General features: G+C 38.6%; 1 protein-coding gene across 4 annotated transcripts; it reads right to left on the bottom strand.

Annotated features, from left to right (window-relative positions):
- Window positions 1-23: 23 nt before the first annotated feature.
- Window positions 24-15,885, bottom strand: usf1 (upstream transcription factor 1). 4 transcript variants are annotated; one of them, XM_085794799.1, is made up of 12 exons: window positions 15,849-15,885; window positions 14,600-14,670; window positions 14,450-14,499; window positions 12,799-12,917; window positions 10,225-10,338; window positions 7,851-8,004; window positions 5,206-5,293; window positions 5,016-5,074; window positions 4,837-4,931; window positions 4,537-4,587; window positions 2,948-3,076; window positions 668-952 (listed from the first exon to the last, which is right to left on the bottom strand). In XM_085794799.1, the coding sequence occupies exons 2-12, from the start codon at window positions 14,605-14,607 to the stop codon at window positions 863-865; spliced, it is 957 nt and encodes a 318-aa protein (XP_085650925.1). In that variant the 5' UTR covers window positions 14,608-14,670; window positions 15,849-15,885; the 3' UTR covers window positions 668-862. The 4 variants fall into 4 exon arrangements, with proteins under 4 accessions (XP_085650927.1, XP_085650928.1, XP_085650925.1 ...); XM_085794800.1 differs by having other exon boundaries at window positions 12,805-12,917; XM_085794801.1 differs by lacking the exon at window positions 4,537-4,587 and having other exon boundaries at window positions 24-952.
- Between the last annotated feature and the right edge of the window lie 7,501 nt (window positions 15,886-23,386).

Genomic DNA, 23,386 nt, shown 5'->3' with positions numbered 1-23,386 from the left:
ATAAAAATGTCACTACTACGTGGTTTTAACTAACTTACCAACTTTAATAAACACAGCTGAAAGTGGTTTATAACATACAGTATATTATTTGATTTTTATTATAAAGACATACAGTACATAGCCTACCTAATGCAATGCTCACTCACAACCCCTCTTTATTTACTTAGTTACATTGTTGCAATGTAATTATTGTCCCCAGTGAGGTTTTTAATGAAGTAACATACAAAAATACAGAGCAAAAAAAAAAAAAAAAAGAGCAGGACTATGAACTGGATGATAATGGACTCTGTTTGGACTAGTCAGAGTGATATTGATAAAAAGGTGAAATCAAGTCAAAGCGTCAATACAATTGGTTTTTTTGTCTGTTTGTTTTGTTCTGAGACGTTGTTAACATGAGTGCGTTTGATACAGAGAAGCAAAAATTAAAAAAAACTGCAGAGATGAAGCAGAAGAAACCGGCTGCAGACAGAGCTCGCTGCACTGGAGGTTAATGAACAATCATAATGTTGGTGGAGGAAGGCATCCAGCGAGGACTTTTTTACAAATTCAATTCTTTTCCTCTCATCTCTCTCTCTCTCTCGCTTCTTTTTTCCCGCCCAGACGCGTTGTGTTACCATGATGGGGTTTGGAGTCACCAGGCGAAGAAGAAAGGGGGTTTTCAAATCTCTTGTAAAAAGCTTCAAAGATAATATTTATATTTCAGGTCGTCATTTAGCAAAAGAAGCTGGGTTTGAATATTAATGACAATATTCAGTTGTTTTCCCCCTATTAACATGCACACACGATCACAAATAAAGTATCTCAAAAAAGTTGTTTCAAGTACTCTTTTGGCCCATATGTGGTGGTTTTCTGCCGAGGCGCCTCACTGGGGGTCTGAGCTGGACGATCCCACGATGCCGTGCTGTCGCAGCAGGTTCCTCAGGATCTGGTTCTTGGACTTCCAGTCCTCCACCTGAGCAGCAGCAGCAGAAACAACGACACAGAGGTGAAGCAGAGGTTTGTTTTAACTGGACCTGAGTTTTATTTAAAGGGATAGTAGCATTTTTTTTAAGTGGGGTTGTATGATCTACAAATAGCCCCTAAGTACTTTAATTGCAGTAGAAGACTCTCTGCACTCCTCCCGTTAGCAACGCCAGCCCATAATAGCCCTGCCCAGAGATTTACAGCATACATTGTTGTGAATGGACCCAAAGAAACGGCCTATTTTCACGGCCTAAAAGAGGTTTTACCTGAAAAAAAATACACAGTTCCATTGTTCGCTATAATATAATTTTTCCTGCACTTTATAACGAACAATGGAACTGTGTTTTTTTTTTTTCAGGTAAAACCTCTTTTAGGCCGTGAAAATAGGCCGTTTCTTTGGGTCTGTTCACAACAATGTATGTTGTAAATCTCTGGGCAGGGCTATTATGGGCTGGCGTTGCTAACAGGAGGAGTGTAGAGAGTCTGCTACTGCAATTAAAGTACTTAGGGGCTATTTGTAGATCATACAACCCCACTTTTAAAAAATGCTACTATCCCTTTAATGCTGCGTTCAAGACAACTCGGAAGTCAGAAAAAAACGAGCTCCGAGTTGTAAAAAAAATGAATTGAACGGCGTCGAACTCAGAAACTACAGGTCGAAAACTCGGGTATCATTTCAGAGCTCCGACTTTCCGACTTGACGTCACGACAACATCAAAACATGGCGGCCCTCGTCTTAAACGGTTAGAATTTAGACATTTTAAGTTCTTTGTTGAGGCATATTGAATGCATATTTCTTGTGTAATATTGCAGTAGCCTATATGAAATACGTTTATATTAAGCTGTGATTGTTGTTTTGTGTGAAATTGTGGTTCCTCGTATGTGACGGAAATAACGTTTAACTGTTATCAAGGCTGTAACGTTATATGTGCACTCATCTGCAGCGTCTCCTCTCCTCCAAAATCAACATAATTTACTGCTGCATTTATTTTTCGTATTCAGCGATGAGCCACAATACGCCAAACTTCCTTCGGGTATCCATGTTTTTTTTCTTCTGAGTTCCTGCAGTGTCGGAAGTCAGAAATTTCCGGGTTAATTACGACCTCTCAGTTGTTTTGAACGCAGCAGCATAAATACAGACGTCAGATGCAATGTTCATAAGACAAAAGTAAACTCTCTCAGAACTCTGCTCTGCTGCTCTCAGAGACAATTCATAAACGCACCCACAATAGCCTAGTTTCTTATGTACCGCTTTGTTTATTAATAAAACAAATAAATTCACACTTTCACAATGTTTTTTTAGGACTAAACTCTTGGACAGCTAATTCAGAAAAAAATACCTTCAAAATTTAAGACTTTATAAAGTTGTGAAAAGACTTTTTAATACTTTTTAAGGGTCTTAATTTTCCCAAAATTGATTTATCACCTTTTAATACTTTTCAAGACCCCGCGGATACCCTGTTTAATTGTTGGTTCAAGCTATTTTTAGAACGGCGGAGCAGAGCCGTGAGCTGCTCAGAGCTACGCTACGGAGGCTCATGGGATTTCTTGGTTTCCTTCATCAAACTCATCAAATACACAATCCAACAACTCCACAACGCTCTGGTGGACAAGTTGTGAGCTGCACATTCACCACGCTATGAGATAATAACACAACGTTACCACACAGAGTTGTTTTAGAGGGAAATACAGAGACTGTTGATGAAAAACTGTCCCTGAAGGCAACGTGCATCAGCGGTTTTGCATGAATTTCCCTCTACAACAACTCTGTCTGGTAACGTTGTGTTATTATCTCATGGCGTGGTGAATGTGCAGGTCACAACTTGTCCACCAGAGCGTTTAATAATGTTTCTGTATCAGGGTGTGTCTGTGTTTCAGATTGTGTCTGTTGTGTCAGTGTTTATAGTCATTACAAACTCTCCCTGTGAATAAACTAAACCAACGTGACCACATGTGATAAAGAAACGTTGCAGCTGCTACGAACCTCCTGTCTGAGCAGCTGGTTGTCGATGCGGAGGCGGTCCAGAGTGCTGATGTCCTCGCCCAGCTTCATGTTGCTCTGTCTCAGCTCCTTGATGTACTCGCAGGCTTTGGACAGGATTCCTCCTTTACTCTGAACACAACAACAACAACAACAACAACAACAACAACATGAGAGTTACAGGAAATAAATGAGAACAAATCGCCCTTTTTCTACGTCTTCTTATGATATGAAATCATAAGAGGAAGTTTGGAGAAGAGGTGCGTGATATTATACAGTGGCAATTTCTCCATCATTTTCATTTATAAATCACTGGGTGTTTCACTTTCACTTTGATCTATCAAAGGACTGATGGACACAGTTAAACTTCAGTAGTGAAATGAGGTTTATTGGATTAACAGAAAACCTGCACTATGCATCAAAACTAAATTAGACAGGTGCAACAATTCATGGAAAACTGGTTTGGTGAGCTCATTTTGCACGCCACTGACTGTATATCGCCTACCATGGTATCGTAGATTTTGTTTTGACGATGTGCAATTTAACATCATCAAGTATTTTTACTATCTCAAAAAGAAAACAAATGGATAAGCGTATAGATGTTAAAGGAGAGGTGCATTAAAAGTCCTCATTTGCAGAATTCCTGCCTCAGAAGCCAATCAGAGAGAACCTGAATGTTTTTACTCATTACATGTCTCCACACTGGAGTTTAACTCGGAGTCTCTTGAATGCTTTATACTGTATAAGTTTATACAAAATAAACAAGAGCTGTTGTTCTGAAACACTGTGTCCATAAATATATATATACTGTATATATACAGCTCTGGAAAAAATTAAGAGACCACTCCCAAAATGATCAGTTTCTCTGGTTTTACTATTTATAGGTATGTGTTTGAGCAAAAAAAAAAGTTTTATTCTATCAACTACCGACAATATTGCTCCCAAAATTGAAATAAAAATATTGTCATTTAGAGCTTTTATTGGCTGAAAATGACTAAACTAGTCTAAATAACAAAAACTATCAAGTCTTTTCAGACCTTGAATAGTAATAATAATGCAAAGAAAACATGTTCATATTTATTCCTAAACAGCACAGCAAGAATATTTTAACTCAGGAAGAGTTTATAAACCAGTTTTTGTGGGATAATGTCGATGTTTAATCCCAGCAGTGGTTTTTATTTATAATTTTCCTATAAAACCAGATGTGGTTCAGGTGATGAGCTCATCAGTGTCTCATTAAGGAGAATGAGTTGTGTTTGTGTTGGTGTTTAAAAAAGAAAAGAAAAGAATGACTGTCATACATGTAGAGAAGCTTTTAAGAAACATTTGTGAAAGTGGTCTCTTTTTTTTCCAGAGCTGTATGTATATTAACTGTATATATTAAAGAAAATCACATTTTAATTAGGGCCACATTGAGAAAACTTTTTTTTTTTCACAGACTTAGAGAACAAAGTGAGAGTTTTACAAGAATAAAGTCATCATTTTACAAGAAAAAGTCACAATTTTACTAAAAAACGTAGCAATTTTTATGAGGAAAAAGTTGTACATTTATGAGAAAAAGTGGTACTTGTACCGGTAAATGGATACGGTACCTGTTCTGGTTCTTTCTGCGGATTAGATGCATTTTCTTGCGAATTCTTGTCCTGATACCGATGACAATGTGGTGAAAGATTAAGTATCTCCTTGTTTGGAAAAACCTACTCTGAAGTACAATTACACAAAAATGTTCCACAGCCTCATTTTAACAACTTTAACCTCCTCTAAAAAAACACCAGGTTAAATAAAATATTATGACTTTATTCTCGTAAAACTAGGACTTTATGGCCCTAACACAATACAAGTTTATCGTTATCGTAAAATTAAAGAAAATAATTGAGATGTTTTTTTCTCACCTGTCCTGTCTTGGTGTAGTCGACGTTACAGTCCGGGATCGCCTTCGACAGCTGCACGATCCAGTTGTTGATCTTGTCCCTCCGCCGGCGCTCCACTGTGGACAACAACGTTCAGAACATGAAGATTTTTTTTAAAAACTTTTTAACTTTAGATATTTTAAAACCAGAAACGCTCTGACCTTCGTTGTGCTGAGCTCGCCGCTTCTCGTCTCTGGAAGCTCGAGGCGCTTCCTGCTTCCTGCAACACACAACATCCAAAACCACCAGTTACTAAACCGTCAAAGCTCCTCACCTTTTTTTTTGTTTGTTTTTGTTAACGAGATGCAACACTGCACTGTGACTGCTGTTAAATGATGAAGATGTAATTACGCTATGTACGGCTGAGTGCGCGGTGCGATTGTCCTCTGATTGGATCCCGTCAAGACTTCCTGTGGTGACATCATCACGTAGAGCTGCCCTGTGAAACAAAACATCAACAACAACAACAACAACAATTTTATTTATATAGCACATTTCATGCGACAAGCGCAAACTCAATGTGCTTTCACAAAAATAGAACAACATTACAGCTCGTAAAATACGTATAGAAAAAACACAATAAGAAAACAATAAGAAGAAAGTGTTGCAGATTAAAAACAATTTAAAAACTAAGAAACTTGTTAGGAAAGAGGGAAATATTGCAAATTAAAGAAAAACAACAATTAAAAACTAAAAGCTTGTGAAAAAAGAAATGTTTTTAGTCTGCTTTTAAAAGAAGATACTGTTGTAGCAGACCTGAGTTCGTGAGGTCGGGAGTTCCAAAGAGTAGGACCATAATGACTGAAGGCACCATGAGCTGAGTTTGAGTGTATTGTTGGAATAGTGAGTAGACCTTTACTTGATGATCTCAGGGATCTGTCTGGTGTTACTCAGTGAGCATGTCAGAGATGTAGGGAGGAGCTGCACCGTTCAGAGCTTTAAAAACAATCAGTAAAATTTTAAAATCAATTCTTTGCTTCACTGGAAGCCAGTGAAGAGATGCTAAAATCGGAGTGATGTGTTCACATCTTTTGGTTCTTGTTAAAACTCTGGCTGCAGCATTCTGGATAAGCTGCAGTTTATAAAGTGCTTGTTTTGTTAGTCCAGGTAAAAGTGCGTTGCAGTAGTCTAACCTACTTGAAATAAAAGCGTGAACCAACTTTTCAGAATCAGATAAGGATGAAATGGGTCTAACTTTAGATATGTTCCTAAGATGGTAGAAAGCAGTCTTAGAAATGAAAGAGACATCAACGTCAGCTGCTCCGCCACGATGAAGGGAAACACTAATAAGCATTAATAAATACTGAATTCTTCATGTATAACGCATGAATACACATTAGTATGTGGTTTATAAATACAGTTAGGGTGTTTTCACACCTGCAGTGTTAGTCGCACTAAATTTAGATCGCACTAAATTTGGTCCAGTTTGGGTCAGTGTGAAAGCACATCGCACTCCAATGCACCAAAACTAGTGCGGCCGGAGGAGGTGGTCTCGGTTCGGTGCGCACTAGTTGATGTGTGAAAGCAACCGCACTCTGGTGCGACCCAACTGCCAGGCGAACTCAACACGTTTGAGCTAAAAGGGCTCCCGTAGTCATTAGCCATGTTTCCATCCAAAGTGATTCGAATTACTGGGAAATGCGCATTAAAAGAAATTCGAATCGTGTGTGTTTCCATCTACGGACTTTGCACTCCCCCCCGGACGGACTGACGGTCTGATTTGAACACATTAGCGCGATTTAGCGCATGTTTATTACCTTCATAACGCGACCTGTCCGTGTGTGTGTGTGTGTGTGTGAGAGAGAGAGAAAGAGAGAGAAAGAGAGAGAGAAGCGGCCGCCACAGACTTTATTAATGATAAACGCTGGATTCGCTGGTTGATAAGTTGGAACTATAAGAACTGTGCAGTAACATCATTATGAAGGTGTGTGGGGGCTTTGATTTTGCCGTGGCGGTGCAGAAACCCTGATGTTGTCTTGTGAGTGAACTGCAAACACGGGAGCAGATGGGGTGAAAGTGGCTACGTCACACTTGATTCGCATACAGCTGTTTCCATCCCATTCGAATCAACCAAAACCCGGCCATAGCGAGCGTATTTCATTTTGTGCGAATCAGGGGATTTTAATGCGAATCACGGCGTTTCCATCATCATTTTCCGATGTGATACATCTCGATGCGCATCTAAACAGCTGATGGAAACGCACCTAGTGACAACGGGTTAACGCAGCGGGGAGACGGCCCGGTGCTCCGGTCCTACGCAGCTCTGTCCCCACAAACGAAGCAGCAGCAGCGGGGCAGCCGGTCGCTGCGTGTCCACTGAGTCCGCTCAGACACCGGACAGGTCGGCGGGTCCGTCCCTCGGGTCCGCGGAGCAGCTGGTTACCGTGGTTACCGAGCAGCAGAGGTCCGCCCGTGTTTAACGTTTAACCGGGAACTAACGGGACCGAGCTGGGTGAACGCAACCGGAAACCAGCCGGAAGTACCAAACAGAATTATACATGCAAACAATATAGAAATAAATGACAGAGCTTCTAACAACCGGCCCTACTGGAGTCTCCATCATGAAAGTTTTATCAATCAGCGCTTCCAGATTTCAACCGGTAGTCATGGAGACGTGACGTTCTCCAAGTTTGGTCCCGAGTGACAAAAAGCAGGTGTGAAAGCAACCGCACTAACTGAAAAATGAAACAATGTATCATTTTAACATTTGGTGCGCACCCTGTGTGAAAACACCCTTAGTTATCGATGATGAGTAAAACATTTTTAACTGTGTTTATAAACTACATACTAATGAGTATTCATGTGTTATAAATGATGAAATCAGTATCTAATGCTTAATAGTGTGTACTTATTATAAAGTGTTACCTAATAAAGCATAAAAAAAAGACAAGTTCATTCATGTAAATGTTTTTAAAAAGCTGCTTTTCGCACATTTAACTTGTATATTATTAACTAACATCAGTTTCAGTCCAGCTCCCCCCCTCATAAAGACTGACCTGTGGGCGTGGTCTGGCCCAGCAGCGTGTCCGAGGCCTGCACCGTGGTTACCATGGTGCCGGTGGTGGCGTCTGCGATGGTGGCGGGGTAGTAGGTGTACTGCGTCTCTGCGCTGGCATCGCTCTCCAGCCCCTCGGACTGAGAGAAGACGGCCTGAGGTCGGACACACAGTTCATCAGAGCTACACCCTTAAAACTCACACTCACACAAACACTCTGTGACCACGGGGGTTGGCTAAAGCGGTATCCAACTTTTGATACCGCTCGACCAAGATACAATACAGTATACGGTAGGGATGTCACGATTATAGATTTTCTTGGTACGATTATTGTCAGAGAAATAATCACGGTGTTGCGATTATCACAATAATTATGCATCAATACATTTCACAAGACTATGAATGTGTAAAATCAAATAGTCAAAATATAATGACATTACTAATCTCTAAATATAAGACCAGTTATTAATCCCCCGGGAGAAGAGTTTGAAATATTTAAGTCATTAATTGCCATCTATACCAATTGTTTATGTTTTTTTTTTTTTAATTACAAATGACACACTAACATTTAAATTCCCACTAATTCAGTGTTACGTTAGATAAATGGACCAGTATCTGTGCATCTTCCTTTACCTTGGTGCACATCTGCCGATACGGTTCTGACATAATCTTTTTCGGAAAGTGACGGTATTTAAGAATCTTTACGATCAATTAATTGTGGCGTTTAATACCACTATTAATTGTGAAAACAAGTAATTGTGACATCCCTAGTACACGGTATTACCACGAGCAATTAAAAACCATGTTGTACAGCTCAGACCAGAGTCACCAAAAAGTCGGCCGGTGCCTGCATCGCTCAGAAACAGAATAACAAACAACACGAGAAACCCGAAACAAAAACAAAACAGAAGAAGATCTGAACCCCACAAAAGTGTAGTAGTGTGTGTGTGTACTTCTTCAAATCTAGTTAAGGTTTTTGCAGAACTTTTGTTTTTCTTGGCAACTCTCTTCTCTGAGCTGTCACATGACGACATCAGGTCCATCAAAAGTCTCCCGAGAAAAAAAAAACCTTACAGTTTTGGAGTAAAATTGAAAACTCAACCACACATTTGTATCACTGCTAGGGATGGGTATTGATAAGAATTTAGCGATTCCGATTCCATTATCGATATTGCTTATCGATTCGATTCCTTATCGATTCTCTTATTGATTCTCATTGGGTGAGGGAATAAAAGAGAAATGGGTTTGTTTGCATTAATGCAGTGGTTCCCAACCTTTTGACATCACAGATTTCTGGTGACCCTCTTTCAAGATGAGCAAGCTCAGATATTTGTATATGCTGCATTTTATTTGATCTTGATTTATATTCAAGAAAGTGAATGTATAAAGAATATAGTTGTTTAAGATTGTGAAAAATAATTAGTTTATTAAATTTTTTTTTTAATCAATTACTAGACATTTAAGGCGATTCTATTTGAATTCCAGGCGACCCCACATGGGGCCCCAACCCCAAGGTTGAAAACACTGCATTAATGGCTCTAACATTAAAAAAGAAGCCAGGACCGACCTGCCTGGACAGGTTAACACTAGACCACTGTGGCTGTGGGGCAGCTGTGCTCACAGGAGGAATTTAACAATGTTTCCATTACATGGTTTTTATGCATCTGTATCTTCTCACTAGTTATTGTTTTCATAACGTTCGTTTTTATGCGGAGTGAGCGAGTGAGCGAGCGAAAGAGAGAGAGCGCGCGAGAGAATAGACACGGCGCACCGTTTCACCTGGCTACGAGCAAAACCTGAAAGGAAGTGGTTAGAATAAAGAGAGAAAAACACAAAGAATAGACATGTAGCCTGTTCAGGAGACGTTGACCTGTCCTCACGGCGTGAGGGAGGGAGGACCGGAGGGAGGCTCACAGGTTTAGTGATGAAGAAACGTCACTGTCAGCTGCTTCTGTCAGCTGCTCCGCTCCACGCAGACACGCCACTAACTTTATTTTGGGAGAACAAACGGTGACATGTGGATATAAACACTAAGCACCCTCATTTATAATGAAGATTGATTTTAACGGAACGTCACGTAATTAATCAATTAATGCGCGAGTTTCTGAACCAAACGGAATCGATAAGGGGATCGTTAAAGCAGACACGCACACGATTCCAAGAATTGATCCAAGTTGGAACCGGTTCCGAAGAGGAACCGGTTTTCGATTCCCATCCCTAATCACTGCTACACTCATTATTAAGGTATCAAATAAGTTATATTTGATATTGTATCAGGGCTCCTATATGAGCGCATTGCAATTTTTCTTTTTTTAATGGCGGTAAAGAAACTGATCCACCTGCAGATTTTGAACTGTAAAGCGTTGAGCTCTCACCTGTGTGACCGTCTGGCTGGTGGCGGGGAAGCCGGCCACCAGGCTGACGGCTGCAGCTCCGTCCGACTGAGCCTCCAGCTGACCGTCTGACACCTGGATGACCCTGTAGGTCACCTGCAGCACAACACACAACACACAACACACCACACACAGTCAGTGGTTGGTACCTCTACACACACACAATACATTATATATACTGTATCCAGGGTCCCTCACATTTGAAATTCCAAATTCCATACTTTTTCCATACTTGTCGGTAAAAAAATTCAAATAATTTGTGATATTTAAGTAAATAGATGTGCATAATATAAAAAAAGCATGCAGTTAATCATTTGTTTTCATTATTCTGAATGGGTGTGCCATTGTGAAACCAAATCATGTCCAGGAGATTGTAGCTCGTATAATAGCGCATACAAAATAATTAACCCAAATAACTTCAGATAAGCCAAAGCCAGATAAGTATTAAGATAAATATATTTCCATACAATAGTTTCCTTTTTCCATTCTTTTCCAGACGTGGAAATTTATAAAATCAAATTCCATACTTTTCCATACTTGCGTAGGAACCCTGAGTATCTCACTTCTACTTTTAGGTTCTCCATGAAGTTAAGTTGCTCACAAGCTCCTGAGACCAGGATTATGATTGTCACAATTTATCAAGTGTGTAGAAAAAGTGAGCACACTCAATATCAATAAAAAAAACAAAAAACTGTTTACAGTTGCAGAAAAACACACAAAGAGCCAGCAGCGCTCCTGCAGGTAAAACAACCTCTTAACTTTTTAAAAACCCACGTATCAGATCACGCGAGTAGGATCAAGACCTGAGATGAAGATCGGCCGATGGCGCCCTGAGAGTTACTATTGTACTGCTTCTTATGACGGATCTGTAGTATATATTATTATTATCTGTAAATTGTGGGGGTACGACAAAGTATTAGGGCCACATTGACAAATAAAAAAATCACAAACTTCTTGTTATGACTTTTTTCTCGTAGGAAATGTACAACTTTATCCTCGTAAATTTTCGACTTTATTCTAGTAAATTTACAACTTATTCTATTAAATTTTCGACTTATTCTCGTAAATTCAGGGTTTCCCGCAGCGCTTTCCTGTTAAGGCGGCCGCCTTAACAACAAAGAGCTGCCGCCTAAACTAACATCTTAAAAAAAAAAAAAAAGTAGCGATATTCGCCGCCGCCGCCGCCCCCCCCCCGTCGGACGATGGCCGCATCCTCTCACACACATACACAGCACAGAGAAGCGCGCACGCATAACAGCAGCGCGTGTTGAAAGCGAATACGGCACGTTGCGTCCCCCCCCGTCGATCGCCCCCCCCCCCCCCCCGTCAACAGATCTCCGCGCTACCCCCCGTCGACAGGTCAGACACCACCTTAACTAACAAATTTTCTGGGGGAAACACTGAAATTTATTTATTTATTTCTCAATGTGGCCCTAATACTCTGTCGTATGAAGGTCCTTATTCTTTCAGAGTTTAAATAACCCTTCACTGGATATATTTCATATGTGAAATGCAGTTCAGCCCTAAGATCTACTCTCTAGTTTTCTACTTGTATGTTTGTTCTGACTCCAGTGAATTTATATGTGTAGCTGTGTAACAGATGCACTTCATTTATCGCTTGTTTACTTCTGATTCAATATGAATACTGAGTACTGTTTCCTCCTGGCACGTTTACTACTGAGACACATCATGAAGAAAAGCTTCTTGCTGAAACGCGTCCGAGGTTGTTTTACCTGCATGTGCAGTATGTCATCTGTTTACATGATGTTAGAAATCCTGTCATTTATATTCATATTTTTCTGTTTCTGTTCTTTTTTTCCTTTTACAAAGCTGTGACTGTAGCCGATATGATCAGAGAACCGGATCACCATGACGGCCTGGGGGGGGGGCGGGGGCCTTGTGACGACTTTTCCTTTTGACCCCCGGCTTTGTTTTGTTTTATTGTTTTGATTTTCAGCAGGGTGGGGGGTTAGAAGTCAGGAGATACTGGATATTTACGCTGCGTTCAGAAAGTATTCAGACCCCTTCACTTTTCTGCATTGGCACCGTTTACTTCTTTTCTCCCTTTGAGCATTTAAAGTCTTTATTAAAATATCTTTTCCTTGGTATTTTAATTTGGTTCGATACAAATTCATTTCTGTTTTATTGTTTTATTGCATGTTTTTACTGTACATTGCCTATATCTATTTAGTTTTATTGTTATTACATGTTTTACTTGTGTTTTTATGTTGTACAGCACTTGGGTTGTTTTTAAAAAAGTGCAATATAAATAAATATGTTGAATATGCCCATTCATCTCCACTTTATGACAACAAAGTGAAAAGATGTTAAAACAAAACATAAATGTAATCTACTACTACACAACAGCAGTGTACAGAAAGTAAAGGAGTCTGAACACTCTCTTAGAGCTGCAGTTTGCTTCAAACCAACAACATGTGTCCACAGTTTTACACCAAAAGATTAGCTCAGATTAACCCCCCCTCTGTCGACTTAATGCAGTTGAACTAATGGGTGATATTATGATGATTATTAGTTGAAGTGCATGTGTTGACTTACTCCTACCTGTCCGCCCGCTCCCTCCGTCTTGAACAGATATTTGATGGGCTGGTCAGTGAAGGTGGCAGCGGACTGGATGGTGGCGATGGCTGCAGGATCCTCAGCGGTGGCTACGGACCCTGTGGGAACGCAACAACACCGTCAACACAACATCTGACTGCAAAACAGCTCTGACACCACATTTTATTCCTCTGAATTTATCTATTTTTATTTTTATTCTGTTCTATTCCATTTACCTATTTTATCTTAGTTTGTATCCACTCTCTAGTGTTTTCCCCACTGCAAATTGCAAAATGTTGAGTGTAAAATAGGGTTTCCTCAGTGTTTTTAATTCCTCAGTGTTTTAAATTTTGGGCGTGTGTAAGTCTATGTGTGTAAATGTCCTCTCTGTTTATTTATTTTTAATCATGTAAAGCAATTTGAGCTGCTTCCTGTAATGAAACATGCTCTACCAATAAAGTTTGATACAGTGGTACAGGTATGGACACACCACCACCACCACCACCACGTGTGCTAAGGTATTTAAGGATCATGTGGATTTGGGTGTGTGTTTGTGTGTATATGTGTGTACATTAGTGAGATTTGGGAGAGTATTTACAGAGGGTTCAGAAAGTATTCAGACCCCTTCACTGTCTGAAGTTTCATATCTAAATGGCCATCTCTTTGCCCTCTACTCTCCAGCCAAACATAGATAACAACAAAGTGAAAGAAGTTTAAAATGTATGGTTTAAAATGTTTAAGTGCATGCATTTGTAGTGGCTTTAGAGGGTTTTTAATGGATTACACTGAAACACAACATGCAGTGTCATGCAAAAGTTTGGGTAATGTCTGTTAATGTGAACAGTTCAGCAAGTGGAAGACGAAATGATCTCCAAAAGACATTAAAAAAAAGTTAAACATGAAACACAGTTTTTCAGTGGCGTATTCAGGGAGTGGCCTTGGGTGATTGGCCACCCCAGGTGCCACCCCAAAATATAATGGGCTATATGCCCAGTCAGAGGTATTTTATACATTGTTTATACTGACTTTCGTCAAGTAATTCTTTTCTCATTGAGGTTTTCTATCACAATTGTATGTTGACACTCTTGTATTTTGTATTTTTCTGTATTTCCCTGTCTAGTTTTTCTCACAGTGTTAGTAATTTAGGTAGATATGGGTTTTGCTGACAAAATGGGTATGGCCAAAATCAAAACCTGTGTGGGTGTGTGTTTGTGTGTGTGTGCACGTGCTCACGCTTCATACCACCCCACCATAAGTCAGTGTCCCACTTCGGCCACCCCTATCAAAAATGTCTGGTTACGCCCCTGCCGTTTTTGCAATATTTTAATCAACATCAGTGTATTATTTTAGTTTTCTACAGTTTTAGAGTGAAAAGGGGAAACAAAGAAGCAGCCTTCTGTCATTTTGAAATGGTATACATATATATATATATATTTTCAAATTTAAAGGGAATGTGTCATGTGTATCTTTATGTCTTTTGGAGATCATTGATCTGTACACGTTAACATAAACTTTAAGTCTTTAAGTAAACTGAAAGTTTTGACCAGTCAGTGAGGTTTTAACTTCCAAACCTCTGTCTGACTCATTATTAAAAGCACAAATACACGTTTAATAACTTCATAAGACAACACAATAACTGTATTTTATTTACCTTCCTCGTTGACGGTGACGCTCCCATCAGGTTCAGGGCTCTTCTGTTGGCTGCAGCACACACATTGTGGTTAATATTAATTACCATATCAATAATCATCTGTTGTTTTTGTAGTTATAATACTAATAGTTGACAGTCAGTGACACTCACCTCTTCATTTCTACCGACTACAGTCTTGAACGAGGAGACCAGACCTGCCTTCACTCGCTCCCACAGCCAGACTGTCAAACAAGTTCACAAGTTTTAAAAAGAAAACACGGGACAAACTCGCTCTAAACTGCATTAGCTCGGATATTTACGTGACTTTTAATCGTCTGTGTTTCTGTAAAGCAGCGGTTTAAAGCCGATAACACAGCGTTAGAAGAGCAGCCTGGGTTTGGTGGTAGCTGGCTGCTGCTGTAACTAGGCTACCGTAGTCAAGGCCAACGACGTTACCAGGGTAACGACGGAAACTGGCTCCTGTTCTTTCACAATAAAAGCACATACTAGACACAAAAACGCGAAGCAGTAATTTGAAAAACTTTTCTTTTTTACTTTTACCAAATATATATATATATATACTTGAAAACTGAGCAGAACATGTCAGTGTTTGAGTAGGGAATAGAACAGGAAAGTTATGAATAAAAAACGTAATATAAGTAAGGTAAATAAATGAATACAACCATAAGAGTCATAATAATATTACAAAACAAAAATCAAAAATAGGTTCTTTGGGTCTGATGAAGGGAAAGATCAAATATTGATAGACGTTGTGCATTTTTAGATAAGTGAATCAGAAAATATAGAGAGCTCTTTCAAAAAAGTAGGAAAAAATGAGGTAACATAGAATATTTCTATTTCTATTTCTATATAATATATACCTGATATTACTGCAAGTTGATTTTGATAAATACAAATTATCTTCCAGAGGTCGATGACAAAGTGCCTCCCAAAATAAAACAGAAACATTAGGCTACAAGAAAAGAAAAGGTGTTCGATCGTTTCCACAAAATGTACATTCATTTAAATAAATATTAATTTGGTTGTCTCTATATGGGTAGGCCTATGTCTCATTTATTGTTTTCAAAAAGTTACATCTATGCCTTGTGCTTGTTACATTATCCTACGTGGCGATATGCGTCAACAAGAGTCTTTTAATTTGGTAGTTTAACCGGAAGTGAACGGTGCCGCTTGTATCCAGCTCGACGTTAGATTTCTGCTCCACCACTACCAGTCGAGTCGGCCCCAGCGGTTTTTACAGATGTTTTAATAAATAAAACACTTTCTTTTTGCGCTAGCTCGGTGGAAGCGGCGCCCGCGGCTGCTACCGACGATGTGAATTGATATTAAACGAGCCACGCTGTGAACAAAATGCTCAGTTATGTAGAGAATACAACAATGTGAACAAAGATCTACTTACGCCGCAGCAGACGGTCCCTCCCCCGATATTTGTCAACAGACCTGCGCCGCGGCGACGCGACTGCGCATGCGCAACAGGAAGTTAAGTCACTCGGCTCCTAAATATGAATTTTAAAATATTAAATTGTACATTACAAAGCTGATATGAATGATGCGAAAGTGTTATTACCCACCTGACACAATTTCGTTTCGTTTATTATCGTAGTAAAAGTGTAAACTGTAAAAACGTTACTGTGGCACCGGAAGTAAACCCGGAAGTAAAACCGGAAGACTGTAGGGAAAGTTTTTTTTTTTTAATTTTTTATTCTAGCCTGAATAAAGCTAATTTCTGCCACTTGATGGAAAAATTAAGATCTAATAAGTCAAAATAACGAGAAACTAAGTCAAAACAGTGAGTTAGTTTCTCATTATTTTGAGTTATGTCATTATTTTGAGATAGTATCTTATAATTTTGACTTAGGCTACTAAGTCAAATTAATGACATACTATCTCAAAAATAATGAGAGAATTATTTTTGAGATAGTAGCTATCTCATTATTTTGAGATAGTAGTTTTGAGAAAGTATTATTTTGACTTACTAAGTGAAAAATAATGCTTACTAAGTGAAAATAATAAATAATGAGGTACTATCTCTATATTTTAAGATAGTTTTGACTTATAATTTAAGTCAAAAATAATGATAGATTTTCTCAAAATAATGAGACACTTTCTCATTATTTTGAGCTAGTTTTGACTATGTAGGCTACCTCATTGTTTAGCTTTTCTTTTTTTTCTATTTTATTTTTCTTTTCTATTTTTTTCTAATCTTTATAAGCGCTTTGAGACTTGTTCTTCAGGTGAAAATGCGCTCTATAAATACAATTTTTTATTATTTTTATTATTATTATTATTTTGAGAAAGTATAGCCTATCATTATTTTTGACTTAGTATCTCATTATTTTGAGTTATTAAACCTTTTTTTTTTTTCATTAAGTAGCAGAAATGAGCTTCCATAGATTACAAACAGTATACAATGAACAGTAGGCTGACTGACGCAGAAAGAACAGGAAGTAACAAATGAGCCAGGGGTAAAAATCATGGATCTAATACATCTATGGTAAAAACAAATAGGCCTAGGCCTAGCTAAATAAAAAGATTGTAAATGGTACAAAAAATGTTGTGTTTTTATAGCTTTTTGATTTGTTGAATTAGTAAGTAGCCTAACTTTATTTCTTTTCGGAAAAAAGACTGCAGTTGCAGAGCAGACAGTGACCGAGGGGGTTCACTGTTGAGGCGCCTTATCACCGGCGCTCATGTTGGCGTTTTTGTCGCAAATTCCTTAGAAATAACCACTTTATCCACTTGTATGCAACTTACACAACTTAAATAAATAAAAAACACACATTAAAATGAACAGCAACAACATAAACATCCATATATTCTATTATATTGCAGCTCTGACTCACTGCATGTTCAGTCCTTCTTTCACTCGCAGAACCATGACAACTTAACTTCAACTAACTTTAAACTTTGAACTTCATGAGAGAGTTTTTTTTTACAGACTGAGAGAAGACGGACCGGACCACAGGAGAAGGAAAAGCACTGGACAGCGCCCGTGGTTCGATCCCACGAGTGGGAGGTATCTAACAAAGGCAGTGTAGAGAAGTAACCACTGAGCTAAACCAGTGCGCAGTCTGCAGCAGGAAATGTGATATATAAAGTTTGAGCTCGGGCTGTGGCTCAGTTTGTACGGGCAAAGAAAAAAAATAAAAAATAAAACGTATGATCTCTGTAAATATTAATTGGATAAGTGTTTATTTTCTTCTCTCTTCATTATCTTTTATCACATGAATTTGTGTAGGTATTGTGTAGCCTATACACGCAGAAAGAACAAAATGAGCCAGAGGTAAAAAATATATATAGCCTATATATATTTAAAAATAAATAAATAAATACAGGGAGGCTACAAAAATGCAATGTTTTTATAGGTTTTTGATTTGTTGAATTAGTAGGTCTAGTGCTCCATTTCTTTTCGGAAAAAAGGCTGCAGAGAGAGTTGCAGAGCAGACAGTGACCGAGGGGGTTCACTGTTGAGGCGCCTCATCACCGGCGCTCATGTTGGTGTTTTTGTCGCAAATTCCTTAGAAATAACCACTTTTTCCACTTGTATGCAACTTAACACGACTTAGATGAATAAAAAACACACACAATAAAATGAACAGCAACAACATAAACATCCATATAGCTATTCTATTCTGCTGCAGCTCTGACTCACTGATTCTGCAAAACACACGTTCAGTCCTTCTTTCACTCGCTGAACCTAACTTGAACTTCAAGAGAAGTTTTTTTTTTTTTTTTTTTTACACGCTGAGAGAAGACGGACCGGACCACAGGAGAAGGAAAAGCACTGGACAGCGCCCGTGGTTTGATCCCACGAGTGGGAGGAGACCAGATTGTTGCAGTAACAAATGTGGAGAGAAGTAACCACTGAGCCAAACCAGCGCAGTGATCCAAGCAGGAAATGTGATATATAGGCTAAAGGTTGAGCTGCAGGCTGTGGATCAGTTTGTACCGGCAAAAAGAGCTAAGTAGATCTAATAATATATTGTCTATGTGATTGTGGGGGAAAAAAACTATAAAAACATATGATCTCTATAAATATTAATTGAATAAGTATTTGTTTTTTTTCTGTTAAGAAAGCTGAGAAATTGGATGTCTATGTGACGCCACCAAGAACAAACTCAAAGATGTCTCTTTTCATCCTTTTTTTTTTTTTTTTTTAGACATTTCTATCTATTTTATGAAAGTTATTAAATATGAACTTTTAGCGTTCATTATCTTTTATCATATGAATTAGTGTAGGTGTATAGCCTAGAATTTGAACAGTAGGCTTACGCAGAAAGAACAGGAAGCAACAAATGAACCAGGGGTAAAAAAAAAAAAAAAGGCTACATTTCTGTAAATAAAAAGGTTGTAAATGGTATAGGCTACAATAAATGTGCTATAAAACTTTAAATAGTGCTCCATTTCTTTTCGGAAAAGAAGACTGTCAGGCTGTAGGAGAGTTGCAGAGCAGACAGTGACCGAGGGGGTTCACTGTTGAGGCGCCTTATCACCGGCGCTCATGTTGGCGTTTTTGCCGCAAATTCCTTAGAAATAACCGCTTTACAACTTGTATGTAACTTACACGACTTAGATGAATAAAAACACACACAATAAAATGAACAGCAACAACATAAACATCCATCTTCTCTGTTATGTTGCAGCTCTGACTCACTGATTCTGCAAAACACATGTTCAGTCCTTCTTTCACCCGCTGAACCGTGACGACTCATCTTGAAGTAACTTTAAACTTTGAACTTCAAGAGAGAGTTTTTTTTTACAGACTGAGAGAAAACGGACCGGACCTCAGGAGAAGGAAAAGCACTGGACAGCGCCCGTGGTTCGATCCCACGAGTGGGAGGAGACCAGGATCTCTGCAGGAGAGAAATGTGGAGAGAAGTAACCACTGAGCTAAACCAGCGCAGCGATACATGCAGGAAATGTGATATATAAAGGTTCAGCTCAGGCTGTGGATCAGTTTGTAGCTACGGGCAAAAAGAACTAAGTAGATCTAATAATCTGTTCTCTATGTGATTGTGGAAAAAAAAACTATTAAAACATATGATCTCTGTAAATATTGATTGAATAAGTATTTATTTTCTTCTTTCTTTGTATTGCTGTTGTAATCTGTGCTGTTGTCAATAAAGCTAAAAAAAAAAAAAAAAAAACCTTTAAAGCTGTGTTAAGAAACTGGATGTATATGAGTTGGCTAGATGTGACGCCACCAAGAACAAACTTAGATGTCTCTTTTCATCCTTTTTAGAAATTTCTATTTCATGAAAGTTATTAAATATGAACTTTTAGGGTTCATTATGTTTTATCATATGTAGCCTATTTGTGTTGTCTTTTTGTGTTTTTGTCTTGTATATGGACCAGAGTCTATAATTAAGTTTAACATAACATAAAACAACATATTGTAAGGACCTATCTGAATGAACACAAACATAAACACACACAAAGCTCCATACAGTATAAAGGTAGATGTTTGTATTAAAGCTCCATACAGTATAAAGGTAGATGTTTGTGTTAAAGCTCCATACAGTATAAAGGTAGATGTTTGTGTTAAAGCTCCATACAGTATAAAGGTAGATGTTTGTGTTAAAGCTCCATACAGTATAAAGGTAGATGTTTGTGTTAAAGCTCCATACAGTATAAAGGTAGATGTTTGACTTTAAAGGTTGGAGCTCAGAGATAAGGGAGGCTGTGGATCAGTTGCTTATGATAATGATGCCCTAAGTATATTATTGAAGAGACTTAGACGATTCAGTGCAAACTTCATGTTTGTAAATGCACGTGTTGATACTCTTAAAGCTGAGTTAAGAAACTGGATGTATAGATTTATATGTGTAGATGTGACACCACAGCTTTAAGAGTAATAACAGCACTGCAGAGACCAGTCAGCGTGCTGGAGACACAGATGTCTCTATTTATCCTTTTAAAAATGTCCACTTTATTAACGTTATTAATATGAACTTTTAGCGTGCATCATCTTTTATTATGTGTATATGGACCTGAACTGATCAAACCACAATGTTCAAGTAAAAGCACTGGACAGCGCCCGTGGTTCGATCCCACGAGGGGAAGAGACCAGGATCTCTGCAGGAGAGATGTTGGAGAGAAGTAACCACTGAGCTACACCAGCGCAAGTATGGCAGCAGGAAAATGAGATTATAAAGTTAAAGCTCTGAGATAAAGGAAACTGTGGATCAGTTTATATTGGCAAAAGACAAACGGTATGTCTACGTTTAATGCATACAAACATAAAAACACCCACATAAAGCTCCATACAGTATAAAGGTAGATGTTTGTGTTAAAGCTCCATACAGTATAAAGGTAGATGTTTGTGTTAAAGCTCCATACAGTATAAAGGTAGATGTTTGACTTTAAAGGTTGGAGCTCAGAGATAAGGGAGGCTGTGGATCAGTTGCTTATGATAATGATGCCCTAAGTATATTATTGAAGAGACTTAGACGATTCAGTGCAAACTTCATGTTTGTAAATGCACGTGTTGATACTTTAAAGCTGAGTTCAGAAACTGGATGTATAGATTTATATGTGTAGATGTGACACCACAGCTTTAAGAGTAATAACAGCACTGCAGAGACCAGTCAGCGTGCTGGAGACACTGGTACAGATGTCTCTATTTATCCTTAAAAAAAATCACTTTATTAATATGAACTTTTAGCGTTCATCATCTTTTATTATGTGTATATGGACCTGAATTGATCAGACCACAATGTCCAAGTAAAAGCACTGGACAGCGCCCGTGGTTCGATCCCACAAGGGGAGGAGACCAGGATCTCTGCAGGAGAGATGTTGGAGAGAAGTAACCACTGAGCTACACCAGCACAAAGGAGGAACCAGGAAAATGAGGTTATAAGGTTAAAGCTCTGAGATAAAGGAGACTGGGGATCAGTTTATATTGGCAAAAGAAAAACGGATGATTCACCAGTTAGATTACTCTGGAGACTCCAGGTTGCTTATAACAATGATGATGCACTAAGAATATAATTGAAGAGACCTAGATGGTTCAGTGCAAACGTATAGATTTGTATAGATTTATGTGTAGACGTGGCGCCGCAAAGAACAAACTCAGATGTCTCTTTTTATGCTTTTAGAAATTTCTATTTAATGAATGGTATTAAATATGAACTTTTAGTGTTCATCATCTTTTATTATATGTATTTGTGTTGTCTGTTTTTGTATTGTGTGTCTTGTATATGGACTGAGTCTAACAGTGAAAGGACTTATCTTTATGTAACTATAAACTTTTTTAACTGACTGAGAGAAAATGGATCAGAGCAGAGAAGTAAAAGCACTGGACAGCGCCCGTGGTTCGATCCCACGAGGGGAGGAGACCAGGATCTCTGCAGGAGAGATGTTGGAGAGAAGTAACCACTGAGCTACACCAGCGCAAAGGCTGAAACAGGAAAAGTGGACTGGATCACTGGAGGGAGGCTGGATCTTCTTAATCCTGGCAGAAAGAAAAACTGAACATTTACAGTAATAGTAAGTTGAATGAACACAAACATAAAGACACACAAATAAAGCTCCATACAGTATAAAGGTAGATGTTTGTGTTAAAGCTCCATACAGTATAAAGGTAGATGTTTGTGTTAAAGCTCCATACAGTATAAAGGTAGATGTTTGTATTAAAGCTCCATACAGTATAAAGGTAGATGTTTGTGTTAAAGCTCCATACAGTATAAAGGTAGATGTTTGTGTTAAAGCTCCATACAGTATAAAGGTAGATGTTTGACTTAAAAGGTTGGAGCTCAGAGATAAGGGAGGCTGTGGATCAGTTGCTTATGATAATGATGCCCTAAGTATATTATTGAAGAGACTTAGATGGTTCAGTGCAAACTTCATGTTTGTAAATGCACGTGTTGATACTTTAAAGCTGAGTTCAGAAACTGGATGTATAGATTTATATGTGTAGATGTGACACCACAGCTTTAAGAGTAATAACAGCACTGCAGAGACCAGTCAGCGTGCTGGAGACACTGGTACAGATGTCTCTATCCACTTTATTAACGTTATTAATATGAACTTTTAGCGTTCATCATCTTTTATTATGTGTATATGGACCTGAACTGATCAGACCACAATGTTCAAGTAAAAGCACTGGACAGCGCCCGTGGTTCGATCCCACGAGGGGAGGAGACCAGGATCTCTGCAGGAGAGATGTTGGAGAGAAGTAACCACTGAGCTACACCAGTGCAAGTACAGCAGCAGGAAAATGAGATTATAAGGTTAAAGCTCTGAGATAAAGGAGACTGTGGATCAGTTTATATTGGCAAAAGACAAACGGTATGTCTACGTTTAATGCATACAAACATAAAAACCCACCCACATAAAGCTCCATACAGTATAAAGGTAGATGTTTTTATTAAAAGCTTGAGAGAGGGAGGCTGTGGATCTGTTTGTAGCTACTGGCAAAAGAAAAACTTTAAGTTTACCAATAAGGTTATTGAATGAATGAGTGAATTTATTTATTTAAAACAGGGACAATGCAAAAAAAACAACAATAATCTTGTAAAGCAAGAAACGATGCTTTGAGCCAGGTTATAGCAACAATTGCTAATTTTGAAACAACTTATTTTGAAGTAACTGAGTTTGTTTGTTTTTAACAGACTGAGAGAAAACGGATCAGAGCAGAGAAGTAAAAGCACTGGACAGCGCCGGTGGTTCGATCCCACGAGGGGAGGAGACCAGGATCTCTGCAGGAGAGATGTTGGAGAGAAGTAACCACTGAGCTACACCAGTGCAAAGGCTGAAACAGGAAAATTAGATAATAAGGTTTGAGCTCTGAGATAAAGGAGACTGTGGATCAGTTTATATTGGCAAAAGACAAACGGTATGTCTACGTTTAATGCATACAAACATAAAAACACCCACATTAAAGCTCCATACAGTATAAAGGTAGATGTTTGTGTTAAAGCTCCTTGACTTATAAGG

Source organism: Trachurus japonicus, chromosome 13 (genome assembly GCF_045865225.1).
Source record: "Trachurus japonicus isolate A0001 chromosome 13, Traja_1.0".
NCBI lineage: Eukaryota > Metazoa > Chordata > Actinopteri > Carangiformes > Carangidae > Trachurus > Trachurus japonicus.
The sequence above is the reverse complement of the archived record's forward strand: the minus strand, read 5'-3'. Positions and strand labels throughout refer to the sequence as shown.

Excerpts from the sequence above, each read along its gene's own strand:
- usf1 (XM_085794799.1), bottom strand. Across the intron at positions 4,932-5,015 it reads GCGAGCTCAGCACAACGAAG|TGGAGCGCCGGCGGAGGGAC; the intron begins GTCAGAGCGTTT and ends TGTTGTCCACAG. Across the intron at positions 3,077-4,536 it reads CGCAGAAAGAACCAGAACAG|AGTAAAGGAGGAATCCTGTC; the intron begins GTACCGTATCCA and ends TGTTGTGTTCAG.